We start from the raw sequence: 20,887 nt of genomic DNA, 5'->3' as shown, positions 1-20,887 counted from the left end.
TTTCTAATGTAAGTTTGCTTCCATAGTGCTTCTGAAATTTGGTGCAAAATCAGCTGGGAATATTTTTCCTTCTTAATATATGTGAGGGAAAATTGTAGTCAATTGCTTGATTTAGTTTGTTACTACAGACACTTTCAGTGACACAGCAATCTTGTTATCTTGCCTTTGTCATATAAATTGCACCATATCTCTTAGGCAACATGATTATTGGTAGAAGTGCATATTGTAGTGGGAATGATTCATTCTTAATTGCTTTATTTGTATTTGTGAGATCCAATACAAAAAGGGTTTACCTGTTGCATTGCTCAATGTATATCAGCAGGATTCCTAAGAAAAAAGACTGAAGTGTCCCAGAGGTGTTTTGCAACATGGTGAAGTACAATCTACAGTAATTCTATTATTGTTGATTTTTTTGTTCTCTAAATTTAATTATCCCAAAGATTCATGCTGATTTTTTTCTGTGATAAAAAGGTTGTTCTCAGAGGGAGGTGGAATAGGAATTGAAGGATGCGTTCAAAAAGAAAAAGACTAAAATTGCAGAGTTTACAAGTGCAGGAAAACTCCAGTCAGAGTTAGTGTCTTTAAGCTGTGGCTTCCCACAGGGGTAAGCCTGCTAGGTATTTTTATGGAGTTTTTCTGATTTAAACATGGGACTGATCACTCAGGAAGCATCAAGGGTGAGCACCCTTCTGCAGGATGCATTCTCAGGTTATGGTACAGTGTTGGCTTTCAGCTGAAATTTGCCTCCTTGTAGTTACTTGAAATACAATTCGCTGCCTTCAATGCCCCAGTAATGTTGTGTTTGATCTGTTAATGTTGTATCTTCCCCTCTCCTCTGTCGTATTTGGCATTTCCAGCAGCTGTAGGACTGGAAGGGCTCTTTGAAAGCCCAAATTACATCACTGACTTTGCAAACTTGCCATCTCCTTTTATACTTCCATTGATTTGACTTTCTTTGCAGTGACCTCCAAGGACTATTAATAACTTAGTACTACTTTGGCCATTTGTATTAAAATTTGGTTCAAAAAGCATTAAATGCCTGGATGCTTTTCTCAAACATTGGCTTTGTTCCCTTTGATGTATTCCATTGTTCCCTCCCTAGGACCTGAGGGAAAGTTACAGCACACAGCAATTAGCCTTGGAGCAGCTCCACAGGATCAAACAGGACAAAATAAGAGAGGTACAAAAAAGAAGAGCTGAACTTGCACAGAAGAAGCGACTGGAAGATGAGGCTGCAAGGTAACCAGGGCTGAGTGTATCAGTGTTGCAGGTCTTAAAATAATGCTGTGATGACTTCTAAGACAAGATGTACTTTTTAATGTAAAAATACATCCTATTGATTGCCTTAGAGGAAGCATTCTATATCAAGTACCACTTATGTAAGAGGGTTTGAATTTGAGATTTTCAATGATTTATATTTGATTTGACTAAAGAAATAGAGCTAGTGACCTTGTAGTGTGGGTGATTCGTGGGCTTTGCTCATGACAGCGTTTTTCTGCATGTGAGGAAGTTTCGTGACATTTGTGACAGTCTGTTTAAGAGAAGCATGTGCCATATGTGTGGTGATAGCCTGTTAATTTTTTGGTTAGACACAGTTGTGTGATGGAGTAACAGCATCACTGCACAGCTCCTACTGAATCCTGCCATGTGCTTGGAAACAGTAAAATGCCCAACAGAGGAGTGGATGTCCTACAGGGAATAGGTGAAAAGGTACCATCTAGACATAGTCCCTCCTGAGAAGATGGCCCAAAAGGTTAGGTCCTCTCTCTTGACAGCTAAAATATTAAGTATGTTGAATTGGATTCTGACTTCTTTAGACAGCTGAGGCACAGGATAACATCTGAATTATTTCAGAGAATACAGTCAGGTTTCCAGATCCTGCCTGCTGCAGTGTGGTCCTGGCAGGGAAAGCACATTGGATAGATTACAACTGCTGAAGGCAGAAGTACCAAGCTGCCAAGATCAGTATGCAAAGGCTATTTTTATCTATGTACCTGAGTGAAATTAATCTGTTTGGAAGTCCTTGTTTCCAGTCAGGAGATTTGGATAATGCCTTGCTGGAGAGCTTAAATCCAGCTTGTTCAATTATCAGATCAGTTCTTGCTCATCAGGATGCTGGTGGGCAGAAGTGCTTGTGAAGGCACTGCACAGGTGATGGATTAAAAGTCAAGAATTTTAATCCATTTGTTATCTCTATGTGGAATACACTGGCACTCATGTTAATGCATGGTCTGTGGGAGAGCTGATGACACTGAGAGCAGAGCAATCAATGTCATAAACTCAGTTTTGCTGACAAGTGTCACTGATTACTGCAGGAACATAATCTCATTCATTTTTGTGTCAGTGTTCCTGTCTCATTCCTTTCTTCCAGGAAAGCAAAACGGGAGAAGGAGAACCGATGGCAGGAAAATATCCGAAGGGAAGAGGAAGAGAAAAAGAAGCGACTGGAGGAAGAACGAATGCAGGAAAAAGTTCAAGAAAAGCTGAAAGCTGAAGAAGCAGCTGCCATGATGAGAGAAAGGGAAAACAAACAGCAGCTTCTTGCAGAGGAGGAGAAAAATAGACAAGCTATGATCTTGAGGGAGGTGGAACAACAAAGGCAGAGGCAACTGGAAGAAGATAAAAGAAAGCAAGAACAAATAGCAAAGGAAGCTGAGGAGAGGCGCAAGCAGAATGAGGAGATAAAAAAGATAAAAGAAACAACCAACTCTCAAGCGGTGGAGAAACACACTTCTAAAATAAACATTAATGAAAAGTTTGCAGATCTGTTGAAACCAACAGAGGGCAAAAGTCTTAAGCCACCCTGGAAAAATGAAGGTAACCTCAGTCTGTTAGATTTTGGGACTTTTCCTGTGTGTTATTTCACTCTTCAAGTGTACAATTATTAATGTGACACAATGGCAGACTTACTGCCTAAGATACAATTTAAACAAAAAAACAAACCAGCAATGTTTCATGTCTTTTGTTAGTTATAAATGATCCTATTAACGTAAGTTACCTCTGTCAGTTTTCAGCAGCTATGACTCTGATGACAAATCTTCCAGTGATCATGGTCAACAAATAGCACTTGCTGGAAACTGTAATATTTTAGGTTTTTTGTAAGACTTGCACTTTCTTTCATTAGAATAGAATGCTAACATGGAGGGGGTTTGCTCATTGATGAGAGATGGGCAGGTAATGCTCAGTGTAGTAGTTTATTAGCAGTGAAATGTGGTTTGTTTCTGCATCACTCAATGCCTCAGATGAAAAAACCAAAGGACTGAATGATGAGACCTAACTCTAGCTATGGGACTTGGAAAAATAGTGCTTTAACAATATTTTCACTAAAGGCACATTTGAATTCATCCTTCATTAGTTCTTGTCAGTTTTTATTAGACACTTTTCTCACTGAGCTCAGCAAGGATCAAATTAGAACAGGGCTGAAAGATACTTGCACACTTCAGCTAAACCTTGTAAAACATTCCCTGTTAGCAGCATCAGTCCCTGGCTTGGAGAACAGAGATGCAAAGAAAATAGAAATCGTGATATTTTGCTATTTTAGGTTTCTAAATAAAATCTTCACACATGCTGCTGAATACTTATTGTTGCAACAGTAGGATCTTCTCAACTTGGAACATTATAGTGGTGGTAAATGAGGCTTTATTAAAGCATTGGCTTAGCCAGAGCAGTGTGGCAAGGAAAGAGGAGAAGATAAAAATGTCACTTTTACGGATGTCTTGCGGAAGGTGTCCCTGCTTATGGTGGGCAGTTGGAACTAGAACCATCAAGGTCCCTTCCAACCAAACCCCTTCTATGTTTCTGTGATGTTTTCACTGCAGAAAACAATGCATTTTTACATTTCCATGACTGCCATGTTAAACTGCTGCCCTGGTGATCTCCTCTGATTTACCTGCTCAGTATCTGGGGCAAGAACCAATATCCCTACCCATTGCTTAGAATGATGGGGCTCCAGCTGAGTGCTTGTCTCTCAGCTGTGCCAGAGTGGTAACTGGGTTTCTTACCTTCCAGGCAATGCAGCTGGTGCTGCAGAGTCAAGGAATTCCATTGCCTTGGTAAATTACAGAGCTTTGTATCCATTTGAGGCAAGGAACCACGATGAGATGAGCTTTAATACTGGAGATGTAATTCAGGTAAGAGTTGCCCTTCACATTTAACTTGCAAAAATTAACCCTTTTCTCTAGCCTTGAGGTGCAAAAAGTTTTAAAGGTCAAAAGTATTACGTTGATATATTTAAAGGTTTACTGAAAATTTATATTGGATTGCTGCTTTTTAAATTTTTTTTTAAACAGGTGAAATTAGGATTAGTTCAGCCAAAATATTTCTCTGAATTTTACACATCCTAGATATGTTGAAAACATCTTTAAAAGTAAGAACAGTTAATGCTAAACATAAACTTTCTAAAATTAGTAGATCAGAAATGATGTAGTTGTTGCAGTTCATGGTACATGTACAAGTTGGCTTCTAAGTGTTTGCTTGAAATATGAGCATAGTAAATAGAAAAAATGAATTATTAATTAATGACATTTGAATTAAAATCAAATTAGTTATTTAACAAGTAGATGTGAAAGGTTCTTTTGAATCTCAATACTGTTTTCCAGTGTATTCTTAACACAGATTTCTGCCTCTCTGAGCAACCTGATTTAGTGGAAGGTGTCCCTGCCCCTGGCAGAGGGGGTGGAACCAGGTGATCTTTGAGATCCCTTTTAACCCAAACCATCCTCTGAATGTGTGATTCTCTTTCTGACTGCTCTTTTATCAATCCTCACTCAGGCAGACACTTAGAGTAATTTATTCTGTGTCCATTTGTTGTAGAACTTTTGTGAATTCAGCTGAATTTGCTGTCTATAATATTACAGTAGGACCATAAGATTGGAAATGCCTTGTGGCATCTCAGTTGAAATCTGTGTTATTTCATGTATATTAGTTATTAGCACTTGTTTGGAAGTGTTTGCCTGCAGGTGAATGTGTGAAAACTGATTTACAACCGTGGTAATACAGTTTCTAATGTCTAAGTATGTATGGTTCCTCCTCATTCAGACTGTAAGTGATACAAGTAGGTGATAAGGGAGAATTTATAAAGCAATGTGGTACGAAATATTAAAACACTTGACTAAATTAGCTTTCAGTTTGACAGTGTTAAAGCATTTATTTGCATTTTCATACCAATGAACCATGGAAGAGGGAACAAGAGAAGTAGGTTTTGCTTTGACTTCTTTCTCAGCTATAATTGTATCATTTAAATGCTGATAACTGATTTCAGAAATAGGGTAACAGCTGCCTTCTCCTCCTCCTCTTATACCCCAAACCTCAGCTAAGCTAACTAGCTGATAGTATTTGATGGGCTGCTCATTTTTAGCCAATTTTCACTAACTGGCTAATTTGCAGCATAATGGAAGCTTCAGTATTGCTGTGAATGTTTAAGGATGCTCTATACTTAATCATTTAGTAAATAACAGAATTTTTGGACGTGTTTTGGATGCAGTCAGCTGACAGAGTTAATTATATCTGTGAGCAGAACAGCAGCAGTTGTTTCCTGCTCTGCTGGGCTCACCAGCCCCTGCCTCTTGGCTGCACATTCAGCAGAATCCAGCACAATGTACTGTCATTTTTGGCAGGACAGCGTGGCTCAGATGCACTGCATGGTCCCCATGTGCTTGTCTGGGGCCTGTTTGAAGGGGTGCAGGGTCCCTGAGGTCTGTCTGTACCTGTGTCTGGAACCAGTGCAGCTGCATCATCACAGGGCAAAACCAGCTGAGTTCTGCCAGGGCAGAGGGAAAATGCTGATCCTGGTGTGGGCACTGCCCCCTGTCCAGGTCAGAGAGCCAGCAGGTGCTGACACACCAGGCTCCCTGCTTGTTTCACACTGCTAATTCTGTTTTCTTTGTATTTCTCCTCCTCTCCATAGGTTGATGAAAAAACTGTGGGAGAGCCTGGTTGGCTTTATGGGAGTTTTCAAGGACATTTTGGTTGGTTTCCGTGCAATTATGTAGAAAAAATACCAGAAGGAGAAAAAGCTTTATCTCCCAAGAAAGCCTTACTTCCTCCTACAGTATCTTTATCTACTACCTCAGCTGCTTCAGAGTGAGTTTTTGTTATGTTTGTGTTTAAATTGCTTTTTCTAAATTTAGCTAGCACATAATGTGCTGTATAGTTTCGCTTGGTGTTCCTTTTTAAAATATAAAGGCAGAAAACTTATTGAAGAACCTTCTTTATAAAGAAAAATTTTAATTTTAAATTTAAATTTAAATTTAAATTTTAAATTCTTCCTTAAATAGAAAAAGAAAAATGGAAATTTTAAGTATTTGATAGTGTGCTTTGCACTGTATAGAATATCAGTTTTATAGATGTTTTAAAAAAATTCTCTGTTTGAGGTACTTTCTAAATAAAAGTTATAATTTGATAAATATGCCTTGTGTTCAACTTGCAGACCACTTTCACCAAGTAAATCTGCAGAAGAATCTGATTACCAAAACATCCCCTTTTCCAGCCTGAATGTTAACACAGCCTGGCAGCAGAAATCAGCTTTCACTCGCACTGTGTCCCCTGGATCTGTTTCACCCATTCATGGACAGGTACCTTGTGCAGAATTTGCTGTATTTCAGATTCATGTTAATGAAAATAATTTAAATAAAAACCAGAACACCACACAACTTTGCTAATGCTGGGTGCACTAAACAGGCTGGAAGATAAAGACATGCATCTAATTGTTCCACTCTAGTGTCCATTGATATAATTCCATATATTTCCAGGGAACACTGTGCAAGAAGACTCATCTTTCATAATTCTAAAATAATTTTCATCTATAATTAGACACAGAAGTTAATTCTAACAAATAAGAAACTGAGTTGCGTGCATGTATTAATGTAAACAAAGTAATTCAGCCATCACTTAGGAATGAAGTTGCTTACACCAGTGTTTAACAGTTACACCAGTTTGGGGCAGTGTGGTCAACCAACATCACTTCTGTCTTACAGGGGCAGCCTATAGAGAACCTAAAAGCACAAGCACTTTGCTCTTGGACTGCAAAAAAAGATAACCACTTGAATTTTTCAAAGAATGACATCATCACTGTCCTGGAGCAGCAGGAGAACTGGTGGTTCGGAGAGGTACATGGAGGAAGGGGTTGGTTTCCAAAGTCCTATGTCAAGCTCTTACCTGGGAGTGAAACCAAGAAAGAGGAGTAAGTGTGACTTTGGTTGTTTATTCAGCTGTTTGCAAGAAAAGGTGGTTTAGAGTGCAAAATTCTTGCAGTGCTTTAGTGTGCAGAATATAAACACCATTTACAATTTACACTGTGTCATTTTAGGTTTTTATTATTTCATTCTGGCAGGCCAAGTAATGTTGGGCTCACTGCTGTGTAGTTATAGACAGTCTTGCTAGGCTGAGTGCTGTGAAACATCAGTGGTGTTTGATTATTCATCAAGGGCCAGGCTTTTTGTTCATTACCAAGTCCCCTCTCTTGCAGTGCAGTTGCATTCTGCCTCTAAAGGTGCCAACTTTTAAGTGACCCAGAACTAACTGTGAACTCTGCACATCTGACAGAAGTAGAATGTTTTTGTTCACTTGAAAAGATCATTATGTCTGTTCTAATCCTCCAGGGTAACTGTTCACATAACAACCCAAAGTCTGGTTCCTGCTGGGGTGGCTGCACCATTGTGTATGAATTGTTCTGTTCATGCATTCTGCTAAAAGTTCTAAGAAATTCTGTAGAATGAGAATTTAGTCAAAATCTTTAGTTTACTTCTGGATAACATAATTTGTGAATGTATCTCTTGCCTTTTATCATGTGATTTTTTTTTAAGTGGTGTGCTCTTGAATGCCATAAATATATTAAGTATCAGTAGTATCTGGCACTGTTTGATAGTCAGGGAAGTCTTTGCAGTTAATTCAGAGTCAATACAGCTCCAGTATAACCAAAGTGATCTTAGTCTCATGTGAAGTGAGAGATTTGTTCTTGAACAACCTCTTGGTTATAGAAACTTTGTTTTTTTTTTCTTTCTGCAGACCAGAAGCTATTTATGCAGCTGTAAACAAAAGGCCTAATACCCAGAGTTACACAGCAGGAGAGGGTAAGACAGGATGAAAAATGCCAACTAATGCTACAGTCTGGTTCTGCTTAATGACATGTAAATATACTTTATTTGTGAGGAGTTTCTGAGCAGCACTTTGAGTGCTTGTCCAAAAGACACAGTCCAAATGTTCAGCTGTTGATACAAGGGTTCTAAAACAGGAACATAAGGTTATAAGTAATTCAGGTCTGGAGTATTTTAAGACTTTTGCTTGAGCATGAATATATTTCTGATAACCCATAAAGCAGAGTTCTCTTCATGCTGTTCTCTGCTATGCTGTGCTGTTCTGTAAAGACATGAAAAAGGATTTTTAATCTCCTGAGTATGGACCATTCTCTTATATTCAGTAAGGAGTAAGGAAAACAAAGATTACTGGAGAAAGATTTCTATTGTATCTCCATGCTTCCCCTATTATACTTTAATTGCACCTGTGTTTTTCCACTACAAAGTTGTGTACCTGTAAGAGTAAATGGGATTACAGTCAAGTAGGTAGACAGGTCAGTTCATAGACACGTGAAGGTATGGTCCCTGTTATGAACATACTGTTATGATCCCTGTTATGAACACACTGGTGAATGCTGATACCCCTTTATCTGCATCTGGTGTTCCTTTATCCCCATCTGAAGCTGTTCCCTGCTCTGTGTGCTCTTTACACAGAGTACGTTGCGCTCTATTCATACTCAAGCTCTGAGCCTGGTGACTTGACGTTCACAGAAGGTGAGGAGATCCTGGTGACCCAGAAGGAAGGGGAATGGTGGACTGGGAGCATTGATAACAGAACTGGAATTTTCCCCTCCAACTACGTCAGACCAAAAGATCCAGATGTGAGTTCCTATTCTGACAATTAACACACGATATTTTCTCTCAGTTTTATTCTGTTTGCACCCAGCTTGTAGAGAGTGATTTTGAGCAGAGGTTAATGTGCTTGACAGAAAAGAAAATCAGTAGTAGCTTGAGTGCTAAATCAGAGCTGTAGCCAGTGTCACACTGCCTCTCTCTCTGTACAGGATGGTGTTTTGTTAAATATGGGTTTAAAGTTAAAATCTCCATGTGTTTTAGTGTAAACTGCACTAGTTTTTATTGCACATTAAAGGTGGCTGTTGTTGTGTCATTGTAGGCTTCTAGCTATGCTGGCAAAACTGGAACAATAAATAAGAAACCCGGTAAGTATGAGATAACTTTTTAAATGTTAAGGCTGTTTCTTAAGTAACTCTGAGCATTTAGGTTCATAGCAGTGTTTAATGGTGGCTCATGTTCTTAGCTGCAAGTCATGTACCAGGATATTTATGTGCATCCAGCTCTTAACTGCAGTGAAAAAAATAACAAATGCAATTACTGTTTTCTTCCCAGAAATTGCTCAGGTTACTACTGCCTACACTGCATCAGGAACTGAACAGCTCAGTCTCGCTCCAGGACAGCTGATACTTATTCTGAAGAAAAATGCCAGTGGATGGTGGCAAGGAGAATTGCAGGTAGTGATTCAAGGAGAAATAATTGTGACTTCATGAATGGCAAGGAGGTGCTCTTGGGTTTGATTCAAAAAAACAACTGAGTATAAAGTTACATAAAAGCTGGCCAGAAAGTTTTTTTTCATCTTGTATAACCAAAGGGGAAAAAAATTGTGTGGTGGATTTTGTTTGATTGGTTGGTTGGTTTTTTTAAACCTTGGGTTGCTGGGGGTTTTATGGTTTTTGTGGAGTGGATTTTCTTGGTCATATAAAATAGTAAAACTGTCAATTAACATGTGCATGGGAGGAGGAAGAGACAAGTTGACAGTTACTTAATTGGTTGGGATTTAATTGGTGAAACATAACTGTAAAGTTATTCTAATGAAAGAACAGATGGGTTTGGAAGCTGGAGTTGGAAGCTTGTTTAATGCAAAGGTGGCTGTTCCCACTTTTCTCCTTTCCCTGCTTAGATTTAAGAAGAATGTGCTGTAAAAGTACCCTTAACCTCATTAGAGACTCTGGCTATGATGCATAGCTGAAATATTCATAGAACAAATTTTCAGCCTTACAACCGATGTACTCTGAAATCTCACTTAAAAATTTTGGATGAACCTGTTTGCCAGAACATGTTAGGGTGCAGCTTTATTTCAATTGGATTGTTTTATCCTTTAGTCAGATTTTTTTATCTTTTGAGATTCACTTAGCAGGTGTTTGGAATCCTGACTTCTTGTCTTTTGTTGGCAAAACTCTGTGACATATTTGTTGCATTTTTTCCAGTCTACAGGCTATTTAGTTTTTCAATTGTGTAATAACCATTGTAAATATTTGCAGGCAAGAGGGAAAAAGAGACAGAAGGGGTGGTTCCCTGCCAGCCATGTGAAGCTTCTGGGTCCGAGCAGTGAAAGAACCACATCAGCTGCTCCCTCAGGTGAAAAAAAAGGCCTTTGCATTTCATTTAGAATATTTAATGTAACTATTTCAACTGTTCATGTATCTGTGAGGGTCAGCATCAATCTTTTATGGCTTTTTAATTTTGCTGAATGCCCCAAAGAGTCACACTCCTCTCATCTGGAAACTCCATGTTTCCAAGTGCTAGCAAAAATCTTAGAGCTAGCAAACATTGGCAAACCACGTGGAATTATGTGCACTGCTCCTTACAAAGAGGGAGACTAAGCAAATTTTCAGGTTATTTCAAGGTTTTTCCATTTGAATGTTTGGGTACAAATGAGGTTGTTTCACAGAAAAGGAGATTTTTTTGCTTCTGCATGCTTAAATTATGCACAGCTATGAGTTGCTTATACAACAATTTCCTGGATTTTACTGGACAAAACTTCCCTGTGACTAAAGCAGCAGCCCATGATTAGCTAACACACGTTTCCTCTTCCTCTGCCACATTTTCCCCACAAGTGTCTGCAATAAGATAATCAAGCTCACTCTCTTTTCAGACAGTAAAATACAGAAGCATACTTGATTATATTTTGAAGTGTTTAGAAGGCCAATAGATGCAGTCCATTCATTATAAAAGTTCAAATATATGTAAAGTGTAAAGAAGAATTACTGGCTGGCTCAATTTTAAAAAAGTAAAAGAAATGGGAAGACAATTCTCTATCAAGATAAAATCATGTGACATTTTTCTTATGCAACAGTGCATGTGAAATGGTTCTTTCTTTCCTGTGGTTTTGTAAAGCACTAAGAAAACAGTTTTAATACTTGTATAACTCCATTCTACTCTTTTTTTTCCTTCACAGTGTGTCAAGTGATAGCCATGTATGATTACACAGCAAACAATGAGGACGAGCTCAGTTTCTCCAAGGGGCAGCTGATTAATGTGCTGAACAAAGATGATGCTGACTGGTGGCAAGGAGAAGTCAATGGTGTGACAGGTCTCTTCCCCTCAAACTATGTGAAGATGACCACAGATTCCGATCCAAGTCAGCAGTGTAAGCAACCTCTATTTTTGAATAATTTTGTTGCTTCATTTCAAAGGTGCATTGCTGTTCTTCTGCTTTGTGCTTGGAATTTGGAGTTCCAGGCATCAGTTGAATTGATTAGTTCTTGAAATACTTTATTATAGTACAAGGTATTTTGAACCCTTTTCTAGTCAACCTACAAACAACCAGCACGTTGCCAACCAGCCAGTGTGGGACAGCAAGAGTGCTGTAGGGTGAGCTAAAAATACTGGATTTGGTAGGAGTTCTCCTTCCAATAAGATGCTGATAACTAACATGGACTGGGAAGCAGTGCAGGCACGCTGCAATTATAGGACTTGCTTGAGTTTCGGAAAATAAGGAAAAGTTCCTGCTGTAGTAATTTTAACATGCTTATCAGTTAAGTAAATACCTATAAAAAGGACAGGAAAAAGGTTGTGGCCTTAGCAGGTTGTCTGTTCTAAATATGCTTGTCCTGGCTCCCAGCATTCCAGCTGTCATCCAATCCTAAGAAACAAGATGTATATCAGGAGAGAGGTTGAGGTGGAAGTTACCAGCAGCAGGCTGAGAACTGAATGCTAAATTATACACCTGGCAGTCAACATCTTCTCTGCCTTTTGCACATGAGCACAGTCAAGGTTTCTGGTGTCCCCTACACACACACCCTGTTTTTTGGCCCCTGTCCCCAGAGAAAATCCTTCTCCCAGAGAAATTTATCCCTCAGTTTTTTATCCTGTGATTAAGCCAACTTTTACACCAGCCCAGTGGGTTTGGGAATATACCATGATGCCAGAGTTGCTCCTTTGACATGACAGGTCTTGTCCCTTCACTTTCTGGTTTTCTCTAGGCATCATTTGGAGTTCTTTTGGGATAAAGACACCCATCTGGAAGCCTGGCTGAGCCTCACTCTTACTAGTCTATAGCTACTCTGTAGGATCAGTTTCTACTTAAGATTAGATCAACATAGTCGTGTTCTTACAGAAAAAATCACAAACTCATAATGAAGGTACAGCTTGGGTTGGAAAGTTAAAATATTTTCCCTGGGTAGCTTGTTATGGTTCCTGGGCAAAAGAGAGTGTGCACCATTCCTGAGGTTTTCTTTTTCGCCAAATTACTTCTGAGCTCACATTTTTGGTAACACATTGTTCTGGCTTCTTTTTTTTTTTTTTTTTAATGCCTCTGGCCAATGTGGTTGAGATGTCAAAAACGTTTGCATTTAGATTGAATTTAGCCATAGCTAAATCATTAAAATGGTCCTTTGAAAGGCTTCATTTGTTTGCAAGTAGCACTTTTGAAGAAACAGTAACGACTACACCAGATGGGCTATAAAATTAAGATTCTGTCTGAGTATTAAAACTCACGAATTTTCAAAAATGATACAGGTAACAGCTTGTCACACCAGGTGTGTTGCCATTTCAAGTTATGTGGTTGAATGTGACAAGTGCAAGGTGATCATATAAACCACTGATTTTCAGCAAAAGCCATGCTAAGACCACATGGTAATTGGAAGCTTTCTGGATGATGAGTAAGTTTTTCTCATTGTATGCTGATACATCATTAGGCTTTCTCTCAGATTTCAGTGATGTGGAATAAGAGTATTTCCATCCACATCAAACTGGCTTTTGACAAAGGTTAATCAAGTGAGCAGATGTGCACCAGGTCATCTGTACCTGGCCATTGAACTTTTGTCTAAGAATACTCTATGAAGCAGACCTACAAAATCCACCTACTGGTGAATGAAGAGTATGTTGAATTTTCTATCTTTTTAAAAAAAATTCTCTGAGTATTTCAAATAAGCAAAGTTACATACCAGTTTTGTGCTGGGCTTTGCCACTCTGTTGTGCTATTAAAACATGAATTTGGAAACTTAAGGAAAAATCCTGCCTCAAGCCCAGAGCCTGCACAAACCCAGCACAGCTCAGTAGCTCCAGCACAGCACTGTGCAAATACCATTTCCCAGATTTCAGCTGGGCTGCTGCTGCTGGTCAGTTGGGTCAGCAGTAAGCCACTGCTCTTTCCCTTTTCTGTAACCAGAGGAATGTTTAAATATGTCCTGAATTAACTTTCAAACTTCCTTGGGTTTCCTTACAATATTTTTGGCTCTTGATTAAACACAGTACAGAAACTATCTTGAGTATTCTTGAGAAATCACTAAGGAATTGTCCCACAGGAATGTTGATGTGGCCCTCTACAGAACAGCTTTGACATATGACAGAATATAATTTTAAAAATGCATTGTTGCATTTTAAAGAACTGCCTATCTGAGTATTATAATGCCTCTGTTGAATAATAGCAGCTTTCCCCACTGTTTTTTCTAGATCAAGTATAATGACATTGGACAGATAGATTTGGTTTACTCAAATAGGTTTGTGGCTTAGGAAAATTCTGGTTTTCCCTCAAATTTAAACACTTTTGTATCCAAAGTCTTTTCTGGGAATCACTAGTTACAGCTGTAATGGCAACCTCCCCTAGCAAAGAAGGAACTGGGGTCAGTGAGCTGTCCCTTCTCTTAAGCTGCTGACATAGCTCTGGGAGCAAAAAAAAAATCACTTTCCGTCTTGGGGTAGCTGCACATCCTGGCATAGGACCCCTGCAGGGAAAGAAAAAGAAAAGCAAAATGACTTCAGGGTGTTGTAGGTTTGAGTGTTTGTCTCTTAAACATGCAGTGATTGCAGAACACAGAACAGCTGAGTCGTGCTCCTGGGGAGTGTGGTGGTGGTTAGACTTGCTCCTGTTTTAGTGACGTTTTAATAGCCCTTTTTCTAATGTTTGCACAAAAGCAGTCATAAATAATAAATATGATACTCAGCAGGCTTCAAAATACAGATTTAAAATAAAGAATCAGTATTATGTTCTTCAAGTGCTTGCACAACCATTCAGGATCAGATCTTGTGTGTTGCCAGTACCTGTCTAGCGCCAGCTTCTCTTCCCATTCTTCCCAAGGTGTGTGTAAGGGGGGTGGGCATGGTGCACTTACCACTTCACAGTTCTTCCCACTGGCCTGGTCTGGAGATAATTTTGTTGTTTTGGCCAGTCTTCATCTGCTTTGCACTTGGACACGTGTTCTCTTATTATTTGTTGGCTTTTTTAGTGAGATACCTTTTAAAGTTTGTCATCTTATCCATGGGACCAGTGTGAGCCTTGTCCTTTTATTCTCTTTAGTTGTGATTTTCTCCCCACAGGTAAATCTCAACCATTGCTTAAGGGTCAGGCCTTTTGTGTGTTACCACACAAGGGTCTGACAAGGACACATCTACCAGGTTGTCTTCCATTCTTCCCAAGAGATGTTAAAGGTGGGGTAGGCAGGAGGGAAAGGTAAGGAGAGAAAACAGCTGCTCCAGCTGTGTCTGCACACTTGGTTGCTGGATGTCTTTTAGTGTTAGAGATCAGTTCATCCCTCAGAGAGTTTCTTGCTGAGGGTTGGACAGCTCAGCCAGGTGGACACACCTGTGCTCAGTGTGCAGAGAGGCTTCTGGCTCATCCTGAGGTGTCTCATCTCCATGAGACTCGCGAGCTGAATGTTGTGCCAGTTCTTTCTACTCTAATGTACATGCATTGACTGTTTTCTGTCCACTCTTTTTGCTTTCCCTAACTGCACTGCTGCAGTTCCTCACACACCAGAGTTACTCCTTCAGGTGCTCAAGCCTGAGCTCCAGATTGTTGTCTGTAGTAATATCTCTACAGCTACCTCATTTTTGTCTTCCCCAAACCTTACTTGTAGATGTGACATGTTGGAGACATAAGGCAAGTCCTGCAACAAGGATCTGTATTTCCAGAAGTTTATTTCCATGCTCAAAAGATCTTTAGTAACTCCTGTTCACACTGTCTGGTGGATGAAGCTGACTCACTTTCTGGGGTGTTTATAGTGAAAAAACAACTTCTGAACTGACATGCTCGTGGCCAGTGCATTTCTGTGTCTGTGTATGGACAATACATTTTGAAGTTCTCTAGTTCTTGCCATGTAACTTCTCTTTGTGGAGTAACAGTTCATGGTAGTAGTGACTTTGAGGTGCTGCCTGTTGCAGTTCCACATTTAATCTTTGTGTGTCAAAGTATCATGATTTATTCTAAGATTTTACTCAACAGCTCCAGAATTTTACCTCTTTTACCAAAGATCAAATATGAAATCAATCCCTTAGTTCATAGTGACATAGTGACTTTGTATTTCTAAAACTATTTGGTGAATGTCAGTCAGGCTTGATAACACTTCCAGGTTGTAATCCTGAGGTCTGGAATAGTCTCTGGATTGTCCACAAAGTGTGTCTCTCTTCAGACCACGTAGCCCTTGGATTCTGAGGGATGTGGTACATCCTTTCCATGGACATGTAAGACTAGAGGCAAGGTATTAATTTCTGTCCAGTTCAAACAGAATTGAACAGGTTAATTTTTATGTGCTGATATGAATAAATTCCAATAAGATTTTTCTTTACAAGTTTAGTTTTTATCTGATTTTCTAATGTCCTATTAGAAGTTTCTCAGGAGAAATTCTGGTTTTGTTGAAATATCAGGGAATTCTGCCATTGCCTTTAAAAAAACCCTTAGGGCTTGACCTTGTGTTGAGTCCACATTAGAGAAGTTTTCCTTGGGAAGAAACTTTGTCTTCAAATGAATGAGCTGCAGGGTTTCCAGAGTCAGTGATGGCTGGCCACAAGTACTTAAATCTGTGTGTTTATAAATATGAAACTGCGAGGGTGGAAGCTTGTGATGTCTGTTTTCAGAAAGTTGAATGTTCATCATTCCTTTCTGATCTTTTTGGTGTTGTTCTGTCTTTGTCCATAGAATTCATATGTTTCACTCTTCAAATTTATGTTCATTTTATCCTTCATTTTTTTTTGTTTTTTTTAGGACCCAATGTTGTCTTCCAGTGTGAAAGCACCTCAGAGACCCACTATCCAAGTTTGACTAGCGTGGAGGCAGGGTGGCCAGCCCTGCTCACGTGTCTGACACAATCCTTTTCCTTCGTTTGAACGTTAGATCCAATCAAGAAATTAGGTTTTTGTGGGTTTTCTTCTAATCTACAGTTTCAGTTGATTTGTAAAAGCAGAAAGGATAGTGGGTCTTTGTGTGGCTTTCACTGCTGTTCATTCTTGTTTCCTTTAGTATTTCCTTTGGGATTGATAACCATAGTCATTAGCATGCATATCAAGCTATCGTTTGCATGGTGGGATTGCAGACACACAAAGACCCACTATTTGCACAGTTTATCTGAGCTGTTTTGAATGGGCACTTGTGTTCTTTTAATGTTGTAATGTACATATTTTGCAGAATTAAAATGTTCATGGATTATTGTTCTAAGGGACTTGATTTAATCTCTTACATATTGAGCTTTTAAAATTGGCAGCCTTCATGGCTCATCCAGAAACAAACCCTACCTGTCTGCTGCTGATAGTCACTGTGATTACAAACGTGCTACAAGATCTAAGGGTTAGATCTGGTGCAGTCCATCCAGCCTTTTAACACCCTTTTTAATGGGGGAAAGAACTATTAAGCATAGAGTGGAGGATATTTTAATTTTTTATCTTCCTTCACAGTACTACTATGGCAGGAGCTCAGGTTGTTTTGGCTCAATACGTTCTATCCCTAAACAACCTCCTTCCTTCAAATTCTGGTCATTCATATTTGCTTTCAGTTTTGGCAAACATGCTTAGCTGCTGCAGTAAGTACTTGCACAGCCTCTGTGTGACCAGGCCCTTCCCCTGCCCCTTCTCTTCATTAAATAGTTCATGGTACTGAATTGTCTCTGGCTGTGGTCTGCAGTGACTTTTAAAGTACTGTCTGAAAGCTGCTGCTCCTCCCCCTGGTAAACAGAGAAGCAGCCTAATGAAAAGATAACCTCGCTAAAGAGGTGTTGCCAGGAGAGAGACACTAAAGAGACACCTGGAGTGAGGGCAGAGCATTTGGGTTTAGGATGGAACTGTGCTCCTCCATCCACAGTCCTGGCCTGTTGGAGATATGGTGCAGTATGGGCTGCTCATGTCTTATTATAATTTTTGGAGGGAAGGAGGGACTTGTAACCTTGATTCCCCTTTAAATAAAAGGATTAATTTGATCCCGGACTACTTCTCTGATTAAATAGTTCTGTGCTCTTGTAACAACAAGAGAGATCTCGTAGACAGTATTTAATTTAGTTGGTTTCCTGAACTTGGTTATGAAATAGCAAAGGTCACTTATGCAATCAGAAATGTTTACAAAGCAAACTGCTTGTTACTATATATATATAGATGAATGTTGTGAAGGTACTATCAGGAAAAGGTTAATCCAATTGCAGAGATGTAAAAGCCTTTCTCCAAAATCCAATGTTATGTATTTAATATCCTTGATCAAATAATGTATATGTGCCCTTTAGTTCAGAGATGTATCTTCTGTGCAATACAGACTACGCAATGTGCCTACAGAAAACTACAAATGGATTTTTATTCTGGATGTATTTTGTCTGAACCAGTATTTTGTTATAGAATGAAATCATGTTGTAGGCAAATAATGTGCTAGATAATCCTTTGAGTATTCCAGATGACTTGATTTCCTTCTGAAACCACATTTTAAGTGTTTCTACTAAAATACACTACTCACCTAGAATTGCCTTCTCTGAATTTCTGTCTTGGAAAGCCTGTTTAATACAAGCTGAAATGTGTTGTGCTGCACCAGTGGTATCGAGCAGTCACTTACTGTACTCTAAGAATTAGGTGATCTTCTAAATTATGTAATTTCTAAAAGGCAAAAAGGCACTGTTAACCTGTGGGATTTGAGCCACACTGACAATCAATGTTCAGTCAGTTTTCCTTGAATGTCAGATTACTACTAAATGTCTTTGAAAAATTAAAAACAACTTCACATCCTCACTGGGGTATTTGAGGACATAGTTATGGGGAATTTTCCAAAACCAACTGGTATTCTACTGATTTTTTTTTTTTTTTTTACTGATACATTTGGAGGTTATGGTACTGTTGGCAAAGTTTCACACAGGTAGCCCTGTGTTGGCTGTGTAGGTATGAGCATTGATAATTATTGAAAAAACTGCCTCTAAGTCTGACCTGAAGAGTATTGAAGTGAAGCATTTTGTGCTTTCACAGCTACCTTTTCATGTTTCAGTATTACCTGAATATACTCTAAATTCTCTTTAAGTGTAATAATAAATATAATAATAATAAAAACACACTTTAATAATGCTGATTGAGAGAGACTTAGTCCCTGCCTTCAGTATTTATCTCTACTGCAAAAGTCTGCCTAGCACAGTTCCAGCACAGTTGCCTGAGAGTTCTGCTCTCCTGCACAGTGGTGCAGAAAGAGTGGGATACACGTCAGATTATCTGAAGGAAAGAGTATGCCAAGGATGTATTTACAGCAAGATTATTTTAAAATAATATTCTATATCAATGAAGCAGTGTGGCTATTGGAAGCTGGGTTTAAACCAGAGTTTTACTTTTAAAAATGCTACTTTTTCTCTGGTTGTGTGCAATCCACCCCTTTGTTGATAAAAGCCATAGAGCTGAGTTCAGCTGGTCATCCCAGCCAGTCAAGTAGAATCACCCTCATTTGGGTGGAAAACGTTGGCTGTGGAACTAAGGGCAAGGTGGAAAATAGAGTTCTTTGCTGAACTCATGGTTCCCAGGCAAGAGCTGAGAGTCTAAATGTTGCTCAGAACCATACAAGGTTAAAAAGTAAAACTGAAGCCAACATGGAAAGCAAAACATGCTGTTTGCTGTTGCTTTCAGTGTGGTACTTGCTAAATGTTGTTTCCTGTGGGCCAGCAGAGAAGAGGGGTCCTGGTGTCATTCGGGGTGAGAACCAAACAGTGCTGTAAATGCACAAGAACAGGTACCAAAACACTTTCTATTTCTGTAACTGGTTTGCATAATGGACTAACAACCTACAACAGCCTGGTTTGTCACAAGCTTAAGTTTCTGATCCAGAGTTGGATCCACGTAGGAAGTCCTTGTGCCACCACTGGAACCAGTGGCAGGGCTGGGTGTGTGAGGAGTCCATGGCGGTGAGGGCTGGGAGCATCCAAAGTGCTTTCTCCACGTGGTTAATGGTGCAGTCAGGAGAGCAGAAGGCACAAAGCTCCTTCAGAAAGTTACACACGAGCAACTGAAACGTCTCCCTCTGGTCACTGAACATTTCTGCCATCTCGAGGCTCTGTCAGACCGTGCCCCTGTGTGATTCTCTTGGGCCGGGTTGGAAACACCTGTAAATAAGTCTTCTCGTAGGAATGCCGACAATCCTTGGCCTGCAGCAGCAGTGGGAGCTGCTGCAGGGTTGTGCTACTTCACTGTAATGAACCAATAAAAGTGCTGTGTGCTGGTGTGTGCTGCCTTAAAACCCTTTGTTGTCCTTCCCAAGCTTGAGTGTCCACGAGTGGGGATGGTTGTTTAGACACGCGAATGCAGGCTGTGCTTAGCATGAGGCAGTTGTTCACCTTTGGTTTTGAACAAAGTTGTAAAATAACTATGCAAATGTATTTTATTAAAGGGACACATAAAAGGATCTAGTTTGTCTGTTGTGGTTTTTTTTGTCCATCTGGGGAGGATTTTTTTCCCAGCTGAATAGCTTGGAATGAGCATTGTGTTACCTGCAATGGAGTGACTTGATTTAGCTTCTTAGCTCATGAAAACTGTTTCATAAATTTCCTCTGTTGTAGCAGAGTATCCTGTGTTTACTGATTAGGGGAGACTGGATAAAAGTGTTTATTATTTCTCCCAGGGCCTGATGGAAACTGCCATCTCCACAGTAGCAGATTTCTTGGATTAGTTCCTTTTGTGGGTTTCAGAGGCTGCTGACAGCTCCAGGAGTGACAGGAGTGTGTCCCAAGTGCATTGGCCTTGTGTGTGCCAGCAGAGCTTGTACCTGGCTGTGGTGGTGTCCCTGATGCCATCAGCTGCTCTCTGGCTGTACTGAAGGGACTGTTCTGATGGCAGCCCACAGTCCTTAAGGGGAGATGCAGCCTTTCTGTGCAGCATGGCAAAATAAAGGCAGGAGAAAAACCCCAACCCCTACCTGCTTTTCCCAGCCATGTCAGCTGGCTTCAGAGTTAAACAAACAATTAAAACAAACAAACAACCCCCTCCAAGAAAACCCAAACAACCACCCCCCAACCCTAAACAAACCAAGACATTTCCTTTTAAAAAGCAGTTTATATAGAATCACAGGATCATTAAGGTTGGAAAAGACCTCTAAGATCATCAAGTCCAGTCATTAACCCAGCACCACTAAGCCACATCCTAAAGCCCCATATCCATATGTTTTTTGAACACTTCCAGGGATGGTGACTCCATCCCTTCCCTGGGCAGCCTTTTCCAATGCTTTATCACCCTTTCCATGAAGAAATTTTCCCTAATATCTAATCTAAACCTCCTTTCTACCCCTAAATAGTCTTCATTGGCGACCCAAAGCAGTTGGTGCCTCTGGTGTAGCTAGATCCTTCTGGACAAGTGCCTGAGCTCCT

General features: G+C 39.7%; 1 protein-coding gene across 6 annotated transcripts in view; it reads left to right on the top strand.

Annotated features, from left to right (window-relative positions):
• ITSN2 (intersectin 2) overlaps positions 1 to 20,887 on the top strand; it is an 81,266-nt gene that overhangs the window by 48,232 nt on the left and 12,147 nt on the right. For 5 of the 6 annotated variants that reach the window (XM_069011708.1, XM_069011706.1, XM_069011707.1 and 2 more), the window contains 12 exons: positions 1,103 to 1,239; positions 2,372 to 2,817; positions 4,009 to 4,130; positions 5,906 to 6,081; positions 6,428 to 6,572; positions 6,975 to 7,180; positions 8,005 to 8,069; positions 8,727 to 8,893; positions 9,187 to 9,232; positions 9,420 to 9,541; positions 10,349 to 10,445; positions 11,266 to 11,457. In XM_069011708.1, the coding sequence (XP_068867809.1) occupies positions 1,103 to 1,239; positions 2,372 to 2,817; positions 4,009 to 4,130; positions 5,906 to 6,081; positions 6,428 to 6,572; positions 6,975 to 7,180; positions 8,005 to 8,069; positions 8,727 to 8,893; positions 9,187 to 9,232; positions 9,420 to 9,541; positions 10,349 to 10,445; positions 11,266 to 11,457 (1,921 nt within the window). Of the gene's footprint in view, positions 1 to 1,102; positions 1,240 to 2,371; positions 2,818 to 4,008; positions 4,131 to 5,905; positions 6,082 to 6,427; positions 6,573 to 6,974; positions 7,181 to 8,004; positions 8,070 to 8,726; positions 8,894 to 9,186; positions 9,233 to 9,419; positions 9,542 to 10,348; positions 10,446 to 11,265; positions 11,458 to 16,290; positions 19,930 to 20,887 lie in introns of those variants that run through there. The other variant, XM_069011710.1, reaches the window with a different exon arrangement.

This window comes from Aphelocoma coerulescens, chromosome 3, assembly GCF_041296385.1.
Source record: "Aphelocoma coerulescens isolate FSJ_1873_10779 chromosome 3, UR_Acoe_1.0, whole genome shotgun sequence".
Lineage (NCBI taxonomy): Eukaryota > Metazoa > Chordata > Aves > Passeriformes > Corvidae > Aphelocoma > Aphelocoma coerulescens.
Note: the sequence above shows the minus strand (reverse complement) of the source record. Positions and strands in the feature narration are given on the sequence as shown.